This window comes from Melospiza melodia, chromosome 5 (assembly GCF_035770615.1).
Source record: "Melospiza melodia melodia isolate bMelMel2 chromosome 5, bMelMel2.pri, whole genome shotgun sequence".
Lineage (NCBI taxonomy): Eukaryota > Metazoa > Chordata > Aves > Passeriformes > Passerellidae > Melospiza > Melospiza melodia.
In genome coordinates, this window is record NC_086198.1 from 23071372 (window position 1) to 23089719 (window position 18348).

Sequence of the window (18348 nt, forward strand, 5' to 3'; positions counted from 1 at the left end):
GAAGCATTCCAAAATTTCAGTCAGTCCTGCTGTCATGCCAAAGTCATCAAGCTTAGCTTTTATTTCAGCAGCTTCTGTTCCAGCTAAAACCTCTACAGCTGCTGAACTGAGCTGTCAGTTGCCCCAAAGGACAATTGCCTTTGGCTGCATCGACTCAGCACAGCACAGTGCTGTGCACTGCTAACAGCAGGGGTTTTAAAAGAGACTCCTAAGCCAAAGCTGTGCCAAAAGCTGAAGCCTCTTACCCTCATTGTCCTGTCTATTTAAGCAGCTCCCACATCAAAATACATGCAATGATCTGCTAACATGAACAAACCAAAGCCGAGTAGTGACCAGCAGTGAGGAACAGAAAGCTTCTTGGATCAGGATGATGCAGCTGAAATTACTTCATTTGGCATCAAACAAAGGAGCAATGGGAGAAAAATTAGGTTTTTATACATTAAGGTATTTATAAAGGTATAAAAGCTATACCTAGAATTTCTAATTTTGTGAGAGGTTACTGGTGGCAGTTCTGAGAGGTTTCTGATGCCCAAACTGAGGGGGAGCAGCATAGGTCCCCAGGAGGCTCAGCCCCAGCCCAGACTTTGCTGTGGCTGCCATCCCCCTGAGGAGCCACTTTCCCAGCACCTCTGCAGGCAAGGCCAGCTTCTTGTGACTGAGAGGCTGTGAAGAGTGTCAAGGGATTCTTTGGTTTCAAGGTGACCATCCTTACTGATGCCTGGGGTATGTTCCTATATAGCACCCCACCATGCTCTAGGGGCAGGAGCCTTTCACTCCTCATGGTTAAAATCCAGATAAAGAAGTCAAAAATTTCCCATCCTATAGAAAATGGACTTATTCTAAAATAATAAGAGAGCTTTTGGATAAGTTATAAAACTTTGGATAGAAGATTGCTTTCTTGTCCTCCAGGCCATCGAGATACCTAACATGGCCAGTGGTTGGTGACACAGGCAGTGCCTGACAATGGCTCTTTTTAGGTCACATTAAAGACTTAATCTGAACATCCTTGGTCCCAGCAGGCATCAGAACCACACAGATATGCTGGCCTGAATGCTTTTTATGATCGTAAATCATCATCCATGAACTTCCAGCTTTGCAGAAATGACCTTACATGACCAAAAAATTTAGCTACACTCTCCCCCTTCCCTGTTTCTGTTCTCTAATTTTGAATATGTATTTATAGTGTTGCTTATTTAGAGTCTGAGAAATGTTATACTCTTTTTCTTTCATGGAAACAAGAAAAGACTTACAGCTTCTCCAGTAGAAACAGAGGAAACACAAGTGCTCTTGGTCCTGCCAGCAAGAGAGTGATGGCTGCAAAGAGAGGTCCTGAAGGATGACTCATTTATGGATCCCCTCAGGAGGTCATTCTTTGATATTCGTATCAGGAACCTCAAGCAGGGAACAGCTCTGTGGATGGTTTTCCTGAGGAAAAATGTGAGAGGAAAAAAAAGCCAAATCTGTCACACTGAAGACATGGCTTTGAAATTCATGGGGTGAAAATTCTGTCTCTTTCCATCACATCAACACAGCTTCTGTTTTGATAAAGGGGGTCCTAAAGATTACATGCAAACAGCATGGTAGCTGGTGCAAACAACTCAACAGGCAGAAAAGAAAATAACAGGTCCTTCTGGGCCTTGTGTCAAAACTCACACAGAAAAGCTGCAGAGGTAAGTGACCAGAATTTAAAATATCTTGAAGAGCATGATTGTATACGGTTTATTTAAAATGCTAACCCAGAAAATTTCAGGCTAGTTGGTACAAAGGTCTTTACTGTGCAAAAACACAGAATGAGTGGAAACGAGGGAAGAGGAAGAGAGCCAGAAGAATCAGATCTTGTTAATTATTTCTATCACAACAGCTACTGTAAACTCCTACTGAAAATTAACACTGTACAAGCATTGAGAAGAAGGATGGTCTAGACCCCAAATCTGCCTTATTCATTAAATAATAATCTCAGTCATGATTGTGTGAGTCTATTTCTCCTGACCCCAACCGTGCCCCTACATGGAGCAGAAGTGTCCAAGAGCCTCCCCTAGGCAATGCCAGCTGGCCTTCCTCTTCACAGGGCAGTGCTAGTCAGAACGCTTCATTTGGTGTAACACCTCCCCAGCACTTCTCAATCCATTATTTAAGCCCAACAGATGAAGCTAATGGGGACAAAAGAAATAAATGAACAGGTCAAAAAGTGAGGCAGCAACAAGGCATATGGCAAGGAACTGATGCAGGGGATCACTGGGGTATGTCAGTACATTGACTTTACACTGAGATGCAGGTCAAGCAGATGTATGTTGCAAAGTCTTTTGCTTCTATAGTTACCAGGGCTGTTGAACAATCAGGACATTTAAAACCATCATTTCTATTCTCACAAAAGATCACTCATGTTAAAATTTAAGAGACATGATTCTGGCATCATGAAATGAGGTCACTTGCTTGTGATCCAAAAAAGAAACCCACCACCACCAAACCTCAATATTTGGCATCATCACTACGCTCTGAATAGTTCTGCCTCTCTTTCCTCTGTAGTTTCAAAGGCAAGTGAACAGCAGCTCTGTGTCTGCTCTGGAGATGAGGACTGGAAAAAGCTGCCTGCACCATCATTCCTGATCCTGCCCAGATGCCTGCTGGTGACCAGGCAGGGGCCACTGAACTGCTTGGGGCAGAAAGCTGCTCACATGGTGCCGGCTAAAAAAAGATGGTTAATGCTGTGCACAAAATAAAGGGCCCTGAGAAATGGTTTACAGGACACGAGAAAATGTCAAGCCCCCATGAATTTCCTTTCAGGCTGAAGACGTCAGTCTGGTGCTGAAAAGCAGCTGCCAGCTTTTTTCCCCAGCTAAGCTGAACTACTTCCCTCTGACAAATTCAAATTCATGGTATGTAACACACCATCCCATTTATTAAATGGGGTTCGGCACAGAGGTCTCCTAATGATGGAGATGCAGGAAATACATGTCTGATGGTGAATTTTCAAGGAAAACATATGAACATTTCTGAGGGTCTTGAGGGACCAGAATTTCTATTTCACTAATATTTGGGAGGAGTATTGAGGGACATTTTGCTGGTTGGGATGAACATACAGATTTTGAAGGGAGTTTTAATATTGTAAGTGTGAAAATAAAAGGCATAAACTGAGGTACTTATTTAATGATATTCCTATAATCTGAAATAAAAGAGTCACCAAAAGTGACTCTTAAATAGTAAGAGTAATATAGTAATTGCAAGCAACTTTAAAAAAAATACTGCAACTCAAAGTTATTTGTGATTACTCATTATTTATGATGTAGGAGTTTTGAACCAATATTTTTTGTGCAATTCTGCTTTGCCTGGGAGCCAGCTGGAAACAAGGAGCTGCAGAATTTCCTGTTTGCTATGAAAGAATGATTCCAAAACCTAAAACTTCCAAAATGTAAGGGAGTTTCTGCAATAACTCTAACACAGCAATGTGTTAGAGTTCTTGTCGAACATAGAGACAACACACAAGTTGTTACAGATGTGACAGCTTTCTTCCCCACAAAGAGCATTTCACAAATTAAAACTTTGAGTACATTCCTCACTGTTTGCTCCTGTGAGTCCTGTTAAGGAGAGGTGTTATTCTCCTTTCCGTGGGTAGGGAATGAGTGGGCAGGGGGGTGGGTAGATGAGGAGGAATATAACAAACTCTCAAACCAGTTCTTAGAAGCCAAGTGCTAGCACAAAGGTCACTGTAACATTTTCAGTTACATTCACTAAAATGTACTTTTTTTTTTCTCCGTTGTTTAAGGTAAGGAAACCCCACAAAAAGGCTTGGTTTTGTTGGGATTTTAAGATGTGCAGTGTTAGGAATTCTCTGTGCAAAAAAACATCTTGTTTTGCTCAGGGATTGAGCTGGATCTGAACACTCTTGATCCTGATTTCTGGATGCCTCTTTCTAGAAAGATTTGGAAAATAACTTAGATGTAATTTGGTTCAGTAGTTCCAATATAAAATGACAAATTATTCCCTGCTCAAACCCTTAACCCTTTGGCCTGAACAGACTGGCCCATTTATCTGTGCTTGAATAAATTACTTTCAAGGCATAACGTGAATAATTAGAAGATTTGGAAATTATCCAGAAACAATAACCTTAACATATATCTATTAATTATTCACTGTTGAAGCAAAATTGATCCTGCCAACATATTTTTACCAACTGACTTATTAGTGTACTGTAAGGTTTTTTCAGTTTTGAAACTGCATACTTGATTCACCACAAGGGACCCAACGTTACTTCTTTTCCTGATCCTTTTTTGGATCGCTCCCAAATGCATGAAATGTCTTCACAAATCCATAAAAATTTCTCTTGTTGATGTGTCTAGAAATACAGATTAGAAAGCAGGGAAAAAAATATAACAAGATGAAAACAAGATACTTATAAAGAAAATGTCTGAAAGCTTGTTGTGGACTCCAGTCTTTTCCTTAACAGTCTTAAGAAGCCACTGCTGATAGGAAAAAGTCTGACTGAAGCAGTACACTGCCACAGAGCCATGGGATGGTGTGGGATGGAAGGGATCTTGAAGGAACCTCAAAGACCATGCAGTTCCAAGCCTGATGCCATGGGGAGGGACACCTTCCACTAGACCAGATTGCTCAAAGCACTATCCAACCTGACCTTGAATACTTCCAGGGAACCATCCACAACTTCTCTGGGCAACCTGTTACTGCCAAAAATAATAATCTGAACACAGTAACTTTTTGTTTCTGAACAAAATATTGTTCAGAAACAAATAATGGGTCCTAAACACAGCAGGCAGCCACCAAAACTTCTCATTGAACTTCTGCAACCAAACTGGGCATTCTCCAACTCTAAACTAAAATGCTCTGCAGACTTCAAAAAACTCAGATGGTTTTTGGACGATGCAAAAAGGTGTTAGTTAAGATAGCAGACATTTTCAAACAAAATATGTCTCCAAAATGGAGAAATAGGGATTTAACAGATGAACCACTTGGTGGATGAGGAGCTGTCTGGGTGGTCCTGCCCAAAGAGTTGTGGTCCATGGCTCAGTGTCCAGTGGAGCTCAGTGAGAGTGGTGACCTCAGGGGTGGGTGTTGGGGCCAGCCCTGTTTAACATCGCTGTCGGTGACAGGGACAGTGGCATTGGGAGCACCCTCAGCAGGTTTGGTGATGACTCCAAGCTGTGGGGTGTGGCTGCCACCCTGGAGGGAGGGATGGCATCGAAAGGGACCTGGACAGGCTGGAGAGGGGAGCCCACAGAAACCTCAGGAAGTTCAACAAGGCCAAGTGCAAGGTGCTGTGTGTGGGTCAGGGCAATCCCAAGCACAAACACAGGCTGGGCAGAGCATGGATTGGGAGCAGCCCTGCCCAGAAGGACTTGGGGGTGCTGCTGGGGGAGAGGCTGGGCATGACCCAGCCAGGGGAACTCACAGCCCAGAGAGCCAAACGTGTCCTGGATCATGTCCTCATCCAGAGCAGTGTGGGCAGCAGGGGAGGGAGGGGATTCTGCCCCTCTGCTCTGCTCTGGTGAGACCCCACCTGCAGGGCTGCACCAGCTCTGGGGTCCCAGCACAGGCAGGACATGGACCTGTAGCAGCAAGTCCAGTGACTTGGAGGCTGTGAAGATAACCAAATGCTGGAGCACCTCTCCTCTGCAGATAGGCTGAGGGAGTTGGGCTGATCAGCCAGGAGAAGAGAAGGCTCTGGATACACCTTACAGCACTTTCCAGTACCTGAATGAGGGCTACAGGAAAGCTGAAGAAGTATTTCTCACAAGGGCATGTAGGGATAGGACAGGGGAGAATGGCTTTAAACTGAAAGAGGGAAGGTTTAGATTGCATATTAGGAAGAAAGTTACAGTGATGCTAGTGAGGATCAGGAACAGGCTGCCTAAAGAAGCTGTGGATATCCCATCCCTGGAAATGTTCAAGGCCAGGTTGGATGGGGTTTTGCACAACCTGATCTTCTGGAAGGTGTTCTTCCCTGTGGCAGGTGGGGAGAACCTGATGATACTTAAGGTGCCTTCCAACCCAAACCATTCTATGATTCTATAGAGTCATAGGGTGAAAGGTTTTCACTCTTTTTCAGTGCGTTTCGACCAGCCTTCTGAGAAACCTTCACTTTTCTTACAACCACAGTGTCATGCATCAGACATCCTAAACAATGAACTCAATTTCCAGATCCCAAGTGCTGAGTTGTCAGGCAATGGAATTCACCAGCTTTACCACTTCTTGGGTGAAACAAGCCTCATACCAATGACTCACCCTGCCATCTAGTGGTATTTATACATTTATCACATTTCCCACCATGGCATCCCTGTGTTTTCTCAGAACTTACGACACAGCATCACTTTGTGGTAGCTACACTTTGAAAGACTTGCAAAAAATTCTACAGGTATGCAGGATAGCAGTTCTGTAACAAGTATATCCCCTTGGTATAATAAAGTATTTTTTGCTGCCACTGTCCCAAAATTTTTTGTGAAAAAATGCTTCAGAAAACCAAACATTGCACATATGCATATAGAGCTGCTAAAATTGGTAAGGATGTGATTTTTGGAGCCTTGCTGGTTGGAATTTTTTCTCTAGACAGTTCTCTGTATTGGCTGTCTCTTGTATGATGAAAGATGACCTGAGCATCATCTTCTCCTCCTGTCAGTCACGGTGTTGTGCAGCCCCACAGGGCAGAGCAGGACTCTTGAGGGAGAGGAAAGGTGAAGGGAAGGGACTGTTCTCTTCTGGCCACTCCCCAGGCCATATCTGGAGCTGCCATGTACCAGCTGGGTCTGACCACTGGGAGCCCATCATGGCCTGGTCAGCACAGGAACATGCAGTGCACAGGGTGAGGCTGAAGGAATGAGGGTAGTTTGTTATGTGTAAAAGATCCACATTTGCATGTACAGTTATACACATACCTATATATTTACTGTACCTGTATCTTGGGTGAATTATTGCATAAATGATGGGGTTGTAGATTGCAGAAGCTTTGGCAATAACTGCTGGCACAGATTTGGAATATGGTGTTAGGCTGTTGCCTCGACTAAAACAAAGCAAAAAACATTACACACAGCTATGCCATGGATTGCATAGATACTACATTACTAAAACATATTACTCTTTAAAACTGTTTTTGTGCTAATAACATTTTATAGGAAATACACCTGTAAAGTTGACTCATTCCAGTGATTTCTTTGCTCAGAGGAAAGGCTTGAATTTGACAGCATGTACTTGGTTTCATTCTTTTAAAAAAGACCAAAGACATGCAGCAAGTAATTTTAGGATGACTAGGAACAAAATAATCACCTTCCCTGTTTCTGCAGTAGACAAAAATGAAGAAACCCAAAACCCCAACAAAAGAACTCCCAGTGTGGCCATCTGGGAAAAGTGAATGGTGATAGAAAACAGAACCAAACCTAAAAAATCTTTCAGCAGCAGCATGTGTGCTGCACAATAATGTGTGCCAGTGACTCAGTTCTGAACACTGCAGAAGCAAGAGAGGACTGAAAGTGGTTTGAAACCAATATTCCCCTTCAGACTTTAAGCTCCCACAGTCAGTCAGGTGTGACCAATGTCAGTGCAGCATAAGCACAGTTAATATCATGGTATCACAGAATGGTTTGGGTTGGAAGACACCTTAAAGATCATCCAGCCCAACCTCTCTGCCATGGGCAAGGACATCTTTCACTAGATGAGCTTGCTCAAGGCCCCATCCAACCTGGCCTTGAAGAGTAGAACATGCATTGACAAAACACCCGGTCCCTTTGGAGCAGAAAATGGGTGGAGGAGACAACAGCGTATGGAAGGAAGGAGGGTACTACAAGACAAAGGAGCTAACTCCTCCAATTTACACAAAGAAAGCATCATGTGGGAGAGAAAACATTGTGTACCAAATATTAAGACTAAAAAGTCATAATAGTTGCAAAATGCATAGACAAATACTCCCTTTTCCGCTTTATTCACAAGGATATATGACTAATAAATATCACCTCTAACGTAGTATTATTTAAGACCCATTCAAAAAGAAGATTTGCCTCATGTGGATGATAGTACTAATCTTATTTGCTTAACCCCTGCTGATTGGACTGTTCTTCCACTTACCCTGCCCAGGCAATTAAGGTGACACAAGCATATGGAGACCAGGACAAGACAAACACAATGATGACCACAAAAGCAATTTTTGCCAGCTTCCACTCATTCTTCATGGACTGAGAGAGGTAGGATTTCCGGCTGCAGGACCCCAGCTTTTCAACATCTCTGTAAGAAGGGAAAAAGACAGATATTTCAGCAGGACAATGAAAAAAGCAATAGCTCTAATATGTTCTCAGCAATATGCAAAATGAATAAAATTTCTTATTTCACCTCTCTAACAGTTCTTTTCTCCTCTGATATTTAAAAACCCTAGAAGGTAATTAGCGTAGTTGCAAGTGTTATGTTTGCCTGTGAGACTGAGCCAGAATCCCTGGGACAACAGGACAGGACTGCTGTGTCCTTCTCCCTAACACAAGGAGGGTTTCAGGTTGCAAAGATACAGAAATTGGTATCTCTTGCCCTGTGCTGCTTTTAGAGGTGCAGCAAGAAAAGGCACAGCTGGATGGCAAAATGAACTCTTATGTCTTTTCCTTTTCAAGGTAGGAACAGAAATTCCAATTCATGAGGTAACACACACTGGAATACCCTGACAGCTTTGAGAAATCTGTCCCAAACACTTGCAAGGACATTTTTACCTACCTCCGGCTTTATTTATTCAAGAGTATTTTCAGTGGGAGGTACAACAGGCAGTCCTAATATTTTTATCACGAAAAATCAAATTCTCTTCTCACACCAAACACCCCACATTTTATTTTAAATGTTTTATATAGGTATGCATTTTATATTCTTTAGCTTAGAAATAACAAATTTTAAATATTAGTGTTGTTAAATGGAGACATATTTCAGGCTGAAGACATTAATAGCCAGAAGGGTAACAAAGTCCCTGCTGGCACACTGTAAATATAGAACAGAATCAAAGAAACACAGAATGGCCTGGGTTGGAAGGGAGCATAAAGACCATCTAGTCCCAATGCCTGCCATGACCAGGGACACCTTCAGCTAGACCAGGGTGCTCAAAGCTCCATCCAGCCTGGCCTTGCAAAAGGCATAGAAAAACCTTATGTCCACTGTGCTCCATGGGTGTACAAAGCACCATTATTTTAAGGATGCATTCCTTTGCTTGCTATCAAGTATACATACACAAAGCACAATAAAAACCAAGACAAAGGCCAAAAAATAGAGGTCAGAAAGAACTTCATTTTAGGCATATATAAATGTACTTATAAAAGTGGAATTTAGGCTTATGAAGCCAAATGATTTCAGCAAGTGCCTGCACACAGGAGCAGAGAAAAGCCATCAGAACTGATGACACAGCTGAGCAGCAGGAAGGACTCACAGCACCAGCTGGTGTTGGATTGGACCAAAGATAAGCCATGTGCTCATTAGCACAAAAATAACTGAAAGAATGATGTTAGTTTACAGATCTAACACCCTGCTGATTTTTCATTTCAAATACAGGCCAAAAATATTTGGGAAAAATATATTAGCAATCATAGCCAAATATTGTGCATCTAGCTGTGATGCTTGAGTGAAGCACAATGGTTTTTGGGATGCTTGCCTTAAATAAAACTGTCAAAAAATATGAGGACTGTTTTGTTTACAGAGCTGCTCAAAGACAGATGATTCTCCCATTGCTACATGTTTTTATTATCCCTTGAGGCTGAAAACTGCTGGAATACACAAGGACATTGTTTCTCGTAGTGCAAATCTGAAATGCAAATAACTCAATCCAAGTGTCTGACGTACTATTAATTACTACAGTGGAATAAAATTAGAACCACCAGAGACTTTTTTTTCTCTGAAATTCATACATCCATTCCAGTTTTAAATTGGCAAAAAATAGTTCTCCTGTTACAGCTGTCAATTCCAATTCAGACTAAATTTTAATTCAGATTTTTATGCAGCTAAAGAAACTGAGAAAACCTCTTGTTACACAAAAAGGGATATGTACTTCTTTCAGCTAAATTGCTTACCTGCCAGTGCGCCTTATGGCCAGGAACATCGATAAATAGCAGTGGAATATTATTACCAGGGGGATAAAAAACACACAGCAGCATAAAATCATGGTGTAGCTTCTGTTTGCAGGGGAGTAGGTTACATAGTCCCATGTGCAGGATATCATCAGGCCCTCAGGCACATAGGAACCTATGGAATACATGGAACACATTATTCACACACGTACCCAAAGTTAGAGCAGGTGCTGATCGAGCCACTAAGTGATTGAAATAAACCCTGTCTGTGGGTTTATCTGTGGTCTTCAAGTGCCAGCCAAAGCACACATCATATAGGAGGTCTGGAAGTGAGTGGAGAGGAGGTCTTGACTACTGAACTCTAAGGAAGGTACACACCTAATACTCCAAAGCAATAGGTTGTTCTGCTTTAACACACCCTGGGTATAGGGGGGCAGAGGTTTGTGCAGTGCAGTAAGTGCAGATGTGTGCTACAACAACAAACCATCGGGTGGTGGCAGGGCATCCTCATGATGACTGATAAGAGAACTCATTTTTTTACACCCCAAGCAAGACTAAAAAGAGCACACAGGGAATGCCTGGAGAGAGAGAGCAGACAACATACTCCAGCCGAGGAGTGGAGCCACGCTCCACCCCAGCGAGTAGAGCCACACCAGGGCGATGATCTGCACGGTGCGTCTCTTGGAAGTCCACTGGATGGACTGCAGGGGCTTTGTGATCACCAGGTAGCGGTCCACAGAGATGGCCAGCAGAGTCATCATCGAGGTTATCCCAAAGAGAGCCCCGCAGAAAGCATACAGGTTACAGCCTGGAGAAGGAAATGGCAATGTCAGGGGCTTTCTTGAAAAGAGCCATGCTTTCTCTCAGAACTCATTGTAATAAATCTCCCTGGTTTTTCCCTGCTCAGGTCTTCTCTCTCAATAGAAGCATTTTTCTCAGCTTCACATTTTCATAGTTAGTGTTTATTAGAAAAGCATAAATATACATAAAATACAAATATATGTATTTAAACAAGTCCTACTTCACTGCAGGCTGCAACTGAGAATGTTTTGTCAATGGAAAACTGCCTCAAAGAAAATCCAATCTAATTAAAGTTATATTTTCCTGGACTGTTGCCCAATATATCGATCTTAACATGCTGCAGCAGACATCTGTCTGTTAATGATGGATGGGTGGTTCAAGAAATTACTTTGGTTTATGTGGCATAAAAATGCAGAAATGGTTTGAATTTGATGACTGAGAGACCAACTGTAAAACATAGTTCCAACTCCCATATTTAATGGCAGTACTTGTTAAAAGAACTGACATTTTTTACATGAAACAGGCCTCTTAACCCCCACTGTATTCAGGCACTGCACTACCAGATGGAAAAAGTTACACTGAATTTAATGGAGCAACCTGTGGAAAGATCATCCATTTTTTGAAATCTTGCATTGGCCCATGTGGTTATAAACAAGATCCCACCAGGAGTGACAGGCAGCAAAAACACCAGATCCGACCTTATAGCAGAATTCTACAGTCTATACAAGTAACTTGCAACCAAGGACCAAATCCTACTCAACCCAGATCAAATGCTTCATTTGTGACAGCATGGTAATTTGCACTGATTTTATCTAAGGGGATGAGCAAGACTAAAAATATCTTCAAAGTAAGGCAGAGTCCCTTCTGTGCTGCTGAACAGTACATGGTGTCTGGGCTTGCTCCACCACTGTACAGCCACCAGTGGGTGCAAGTTTTCACCCATAAATGATGAGGAGCAGCAACCAGCATTGAACCTTCTGAGGTTCTTGCTATACCCACATTTAAACATTAATTTCAGCACAGATCACCTTTTCTTTCTTGCAGTTGGAATGAAAAAGGCTTGAATTTGCTGAGTCCTCAAATTAATACTGTTATTTAATTCTCTTAATTAAATATGAGATTCCTAGAGGCATGCAAATGTATATCAGCATACATTTCTAAATAAAAGTATTAACTAACAGAAAAAAACACTTACAACTTACTAAAACTTTGCTATCTATTTTCAGTCCTAATACCTCCCTTACAAGCTAAAGGGTGACATGATTACATATGAATCTTGACTCCTTCCTTTCCAAAATATGTAAGATAAAAGAATCACAGCTGTAATACAAAACATATGACATCACACTGACTGACAATGTCTGCGGCTGTGACTCAAGAGATTTGTGCTGCTCCAGCCATGGCACAACCAAGGCTGTTGTGGCTGAAACAGAGTGCAGGCAGCACAAAGCTGGTGAGGTGTGAATTAGTGGTGAAAAGTACCTATGTCTCCAAGTATCCATTCTCTGTGCAAGCTGTTGACAAAGCACATGGGTGCCTGAGTAGCCGACATCAGGAAGTCGCTCACAGCTAAATTCATTATAAAGTAGTTTTGGGGAGTCCTCAGCTTCTTGTTGCTTAAAAACATGAGAAATACATGGTTTTAAAAAGACAAAGTGGAAAGTTATAAAGTTAACTTTGCTTACTAGCAAAAACAAATGCTGTCCAGGTTGAAATCAATGGTTACTTGCAGTGAATCAATTGCTAATCATCAGTCAATTACTGCAGCTACAGCTGTAGTCATTTCAAAATGATTGAAAAGACCAGGAGCCATAAAATAGATTGTTTCCTCTTCAAGCTAAGGAGAGTTTCAGCTGTCTTGATAAACATGGATTTGTTCAGAAGAGCAGTTCCCTAGGAGTGCTGTGATATTGATTGTGGCTTGTACTGTACATGAGGAACATCTGAAGAAAGTTACAGAGCCAAAGGATCTGCTTCTGGTGACATTTTAAAAACTGCTGACCTGAGGTGGTGTGTTGACACAGTTGGCCTGAAGTGGTTGACTCACAACTAACTAAATGACCTTTTGCAAAGTGCTACAGCACGAGCAGAGCACACACAGAGATTTGGAGAAAGTGCTTTTGCTTATATACATCTCATAAGAGAGAATGAAACCTATCAGTTGCAGATGAACAAGCAACATTAAACACCACAACAAGGAGTGTGGAAGCAGAGGTCTCCAAGCAAAGCTTATCCAAGGAAAACAACTGAGACCTTTCTGATGTGCTTTACGATATCGATATTTGCAGCTAACAAGAATTTCTTTCCTCGTGCTGATAAATACTGAAAAAGAAAGTGAGAAAGCCATCTCAATGCTGCTGCAATTCTAGTAAATTCTTGGGTCTCATAACTGTCTGCAAAAACAAGGTAAGAGAGAGTGCAGAGTTCATACATTCCCAGGTGCTAATCTGCCCATGCAGATATTCCTACTTTGACAATTTAATGCTTTTATTACACCAGATGAACCGCACACATTTCAAGAAAGATACAGAGCTTGTGCTGCATTTTGAAAAGTCATGAAGGTACCTACAGTTGTGGGAATTAATTTTCTCTAAATCACATTAGAAGCTGGTTATTCAAAATAACTAATTTATTTGTCTTAAACATTTAAGAATAGGAAACCAATGCTTGGTTCATAACCCCACTGGTGTCTCTAGCATTGTAAGGCCCTGCTGCATCACCATGCATAATGACAGCAAGCAGTGAATGCAGAGGATTTTGAAATCCATCATCGCATTGTGGGACAGAGGGCAAATATTTCCCTTTTCCATGAGATTTTTGCATACTCGAGCTGCAGTACCTTTGGCTGCATATTTCTCTGCCAAGAGAGCACACAAACTGACAGAAATCCTACGATCTGCCTGAAGTAGGAAATACACTGGTGGCATGAGCTCATTTCATGTAGCAGATTCCCTTCTTGGTCCTTTCAGGACCACTGGGCTCCTGGGAAGAGTGTCACTGTTTGACAAGTATTTGTGCAAACGCTACAGGGTAAGTGAAGAAGTCTACAGCTGCAAGACTGTCGTTTCTATCATTAGAAGTATTAAACCATTCTTTAAACTTTCAATTGGAAATTGTTTAGAGAACAATTTTTTTCTCATTTTATTTGACTCTTTAAACCATCAGGAATTTACACTGAGGTTGTCAATGATGCACACAGATGTGTTTTCATCCATGTAGGGTTGCCTTCTCCTCTCTTTCCCCTCTTATTTGTTGCCATTAGATTTCACCCTAGTGGAAAGCAATGCAGAAATCTGCACATGGGCACAGGTGAAACTCAACACCACTCAGATCAACCACAAAAGGAATTTTTGTACCTGTAAAATGCGTAGAGGACTAGGAGGTTTCCAATGATGCCAATGGAGCCAATAATGAGCACACACGTTCCTACGGTGTAAAGAACATGGCCAGGGATCTCTGCCTTGGTCACAGTGTGTGGCTGGGTACTCATGGTCAAACCCTGAATGGAAAACAGAGGAAAAGGAAAGGTTAACCCATTTGGGACCCTTAGTCCATGGAACACATGCTCAGGCTGTTGGCATTCACTTCCATAGCTCATGCAAATGAAATGCACGCTTCTGAGTTCTTTTCACATCCCTTGTAATCAAGTTTCCCTCAGGTAAGTTTCATAATTTTGACAGTAGACACTTATCTTAAGAAAAGAGCAACAGAGAAAGCAGACTGGAAAAGACAACTAAGGAAGTGATGATGATGATGTGAAAAAGGCAAAGAAGCATGAGCATAAAACTCATTCTGGGAAACTGCTGCACTGTGGGGCACAGAGCTGGCTGACAACACAGACTGGCAGCAAGAAATAACTTGTCACAGTTTGGTTTTTTCAGGAACAATGACAACAAATCCCACACTTACAAACATTTAATCCCCTGGTCTCCCCAGGTTCACTGTACACTAACTCAGTGCTACAAAACCTGGGAATTCTCCATGCAGGAGAGAGGAGATGAGAGGTATAATAGCAGCACTAGCATTGCCTGTGCAAGAAAACATACATTAAATAGTCTTGACATCTCTTTCACTGCCCTGTATCTTCAGGATATGAATAGGCTCCCTCTGTATTTTTTTTTTAAATCAAATTCAGATTTATCACTGGCTACATTCAGCAGCAAGGCAGCCTACAGCTAATTCACTCAGCTCACATTAGCATTAGCAATGAAAAGAGTCCAAATTGCCTCATGGAGATTCTTATTTACCAAGTTACAAGCAGCTAAGCCTCACACTTGCCATCACAGCTGGAGAGCTGAGTTAAAGGTGTGTGATACCTTGCCACAGCTGGGCACCAGTTTCACTTCACCCCCTTTCCCCGCTGCACAGCCCAGCAATGTGTAGAGTGTGTGATAAGGCTGATTTTGGCCAGTGAGAGAGGAGTTGGGTGACAGAATAGGTTAATATGATAACTATGTGATGATAACCACTTGCAGTATTTAAGCAGCCATTTTTAAAATGATGAGTACACCCTTTCTTTCCTGTTGCTACCTCCTAATCTCCCATACTGCTGCTTCTCCTTTCTGCCTTATATTCCTCACTCATCTGTGAAGTGCACACAGCACAGCTCCCTCCCTGTACAACAGTCCTAGCTGAGGGCATTATCCCCCCAACTCTGCCACCCTCCTGGGGCATGCCCTGGGGAGGCTGCATTTGGCAATAGGGAGGGCATGGTGAAGTGCACTGCACACCCTGAGCACCCACACAGCAGCAGGTCTGGGGCAGAAATGCTGGCAGCAAAGCTTCCTGGACTGAAGTGATGTAGTAAAAAGTACAAAAGCTATGGCTTCAAAGCAGGAACGTGCTTTCAAGCCTTCTCAGTCATCTGACAGACTCTTCCCTTGACAGGATGGCAACTGCCTATATGGCACTTCACCATACAGAGATCACATCACTGTAAAAGTAGGAAGGAATGGAAGAGAGCATCTGCTGATGCTGGTTGCACTGGGGGCCATGACTGTTATTTCTAGTGCTTAGGCAGCAATAAAAAATGCCACCATGTGTAGGATTTACCCTTGAAAAAGGTCGTGTAAGAGCAGGCAGGGCACAGTGAGGTGGCCCAGCAAAGAAAGCAGGCTGTTTGGTGGCACCAGGCAGAGCCAGCACCGTGCTCTCAGAGCAGGGCTGCCTGGGCATGCAAGTTAAGCATGGTAATGTCTCTCCTTCTCTCTCAAACCTATTAATCTTAGCAGGGTGTGTGCACTGAATTGCAACCCTGCCACATTTCTGGCAATGCATATGAAAGAAACTAAACTGTGGAGAAAGGAAAAGGCTTAATTTTTTTCTTCCCTTCCAGCTTATTTATTAGGCATGCCAAGGATTTGATTCTACCTGGAGGTTTATTACATAGAGGGCTATTATATAAATGTAATTCAGAGCAAGTAGTACTTGCCTGTCATATGATTTATGTTTTACTTCAACATATGGGAATTCACTGTTGCAGAAATTCATTTGAGAAATGGACTATGAATTTCACACCCAAAGGTGTCTCACCTTATCTCTGTGCTGAAGAGAAGCTGACTTGAACATTTTGGCCTCGTTTAGTCATTTGTGGGTGGTGAGCTATGTCAAAAGCTGAAAAATATCTCACACAACACATTTGTTAACTCAGCTTACAGTTTGCTGGCAATACTGGATGAAATATAAACTATTGATGCTTACAGAGTGGAATCTGGAAAGCAAAAAATAGCAGGGATTACACAGCGCCTTCCATCTCAGTGAGAAGTTAAAGTGGGAGATGTTTAGATTACACAAACTTTGGATCTTGCCCCCAGGGGAGCCCATGAAATACCATGGCCACTTCTGCCCCAATGTTAATAGCAGTCAGATAACTATCAGATCTGAATGGAAAGACAGCTATTCATTCCCTCTGCTGGTGTTACCCTGAGAGAGCAGGATGTGGCAGGCATCCAAGCTGAATGAAATGGGACAAGCTGACAAGGACCAAGAGCAATTTATAACACTGTCCTTTGAATCTGAGAGGGAAAATGTGCACATCTATGTGTGTGTGTGTGGATAGATATATTTCAACAGAAAACCTCAACTTGGATGAAAAATAATTTCATGAAAGTGGTGGAAAATTTCTAAATAATACAGGCTAAAGCAAAACAAATAGATGTAGGCTAATCAAGGAGAATATATACCTCTATTTACTCACATCATCTATTTCACCAATTTGGCATATTTTCACAATAGAAAAATTTAATTTTAAAGACTCAAATACTCTTAAAGTTGAGAATTTAAAATCTACTATGGTGAACAAATGCTGCTTTTCTAATACAGACCCATCTTCCATACAGCATAAGATCCAGCTGGAGGCAAGTAGCACTATGATCAAGGTTTTAGATATTAATTAAATTTAGGCTTTTTCTCTTTTCCTAGTGTCAACTCTGAGAAACTGGTCTTTTAGCAGTTTTAGTTAACAAGAGACATACTTGCCAATGTAAATATTTTACCATATAAAGATGAGAGCTAGAAATATAAAAAAGAAATTACAAGCTTTGTGATGAGCTTTGAGGAGAAGCTGGTTTTTGCATATCTTCTCAAAAGCTGTTACTACTCTATGCATTTCTTTTTATACTTTTAGTTTTTCACAACTAGTAAGAATCAAATGAAATTATAGGAGAATATTCCAGACTACCATGAGTATTTTAACCCAAGAAAATTCGAATAACTATTAAAAATCTTTCCAGATAACTTGGTAAGCAGGATGGCAGTTACATACAGCAGGATGCACTCATTATAGACACTGATCTTACTGTGTTATGTCCATATTAGCCTCTCTTAGCACCAAAATTATGTATCAAATGGTCAGTGACAGCTGCCATGAATCAGCAAAAGAATAGTTTGTATTGTGAGGAAGGTCCTGCCTTTTAGGCTTGGTAAAGCACAGATTTTGTATCCATCTCGTGTCACCAAGATATACTGTGCAATACTTTGACTTTATACTTCGGCCTGATCACTTCTATTTTATTAACTCCAAATTTAGACCTCTTGAGAATGCAACAGAAAAAAACTTAAAAAATTAAAAGATACTTTGGGAGAAGTTCCCCTTCAGCTGTTTCACACTGCTATGGTGATGTACAACTGACCTGGGTTCAACACACCTATCTCAACTGTACTTATGGGTGCTCAGTATCATCACAGCCATGCAACGTAGAGTGGCTCCTTCTCTTTAAGGATGTGATTTAACATAATGATAATGAAGGAAGGCATTCCATTTTACTCAATATATTGAATATTTATTGGGTGAACCAAGTTTTCAAGTGCTTATTTGAAATGAGTCCGCCGATTCATTTTTCCCCCAGACTTGCTTTGCCTCCCTCCATATTTTGGTCCTGGGACAGAATCCTGAGCACTCTGCTGAAGACACATCCATGTCCTGAGTGAGCATTTTAAAGGCACCATCCAGAATGACCTGATTGTTCAGGTCAAAAATCCAAATGTAAACAAGCAGCCCATGAAGATGCCAGCAATTGCA

The 18348-nt window shown here is 41.7% G+C and overlaps 1 protein-coding gene across 3 annotated transcripts in view; it reads right to left on the minus strand.

The window, feature by feature from the left end:
- The window catches only part of LOC134418390 (melanopsin-like), a 35481-nt gene that overhangs the window by 5947 nt on the left and 11186 nt on the right, over positions 1–18348 (minus strand). For 2 of the 3 annotated variants that reach the window (XM_063156602.1, XM_063156604.1), the window contains exons 2-8: positions 14186–14328; positions 12312–12445; positions 10633–10836; positions 10032–10203; positions 8068–8223; positions 6902–7009; positions 1251–1425 (exon numbers count right to left, since the gene is read on the minus strand). In XM_063156602.1, the coding sequence (XP_063012672.1) occupies positions 1251–1425; positions 6902–7009; positions 8068–8223; positions 10032–10203; positions 10633–10836; positions 12312–12445; positions 14186–14328 (1092 nt within the window). Of the gene's footprint in view, positions 1–1250; positions 1426–6901; positions 7010–8067; positions 8224–10031; positions 10204–10632; positions 10837–12311; positions 12446–14185; positions 14329–16361; positions 16474–18348 lie in introns of those variants that run through there. The other variant, XM_063156603.1, reaches the window with a different exon arrangement.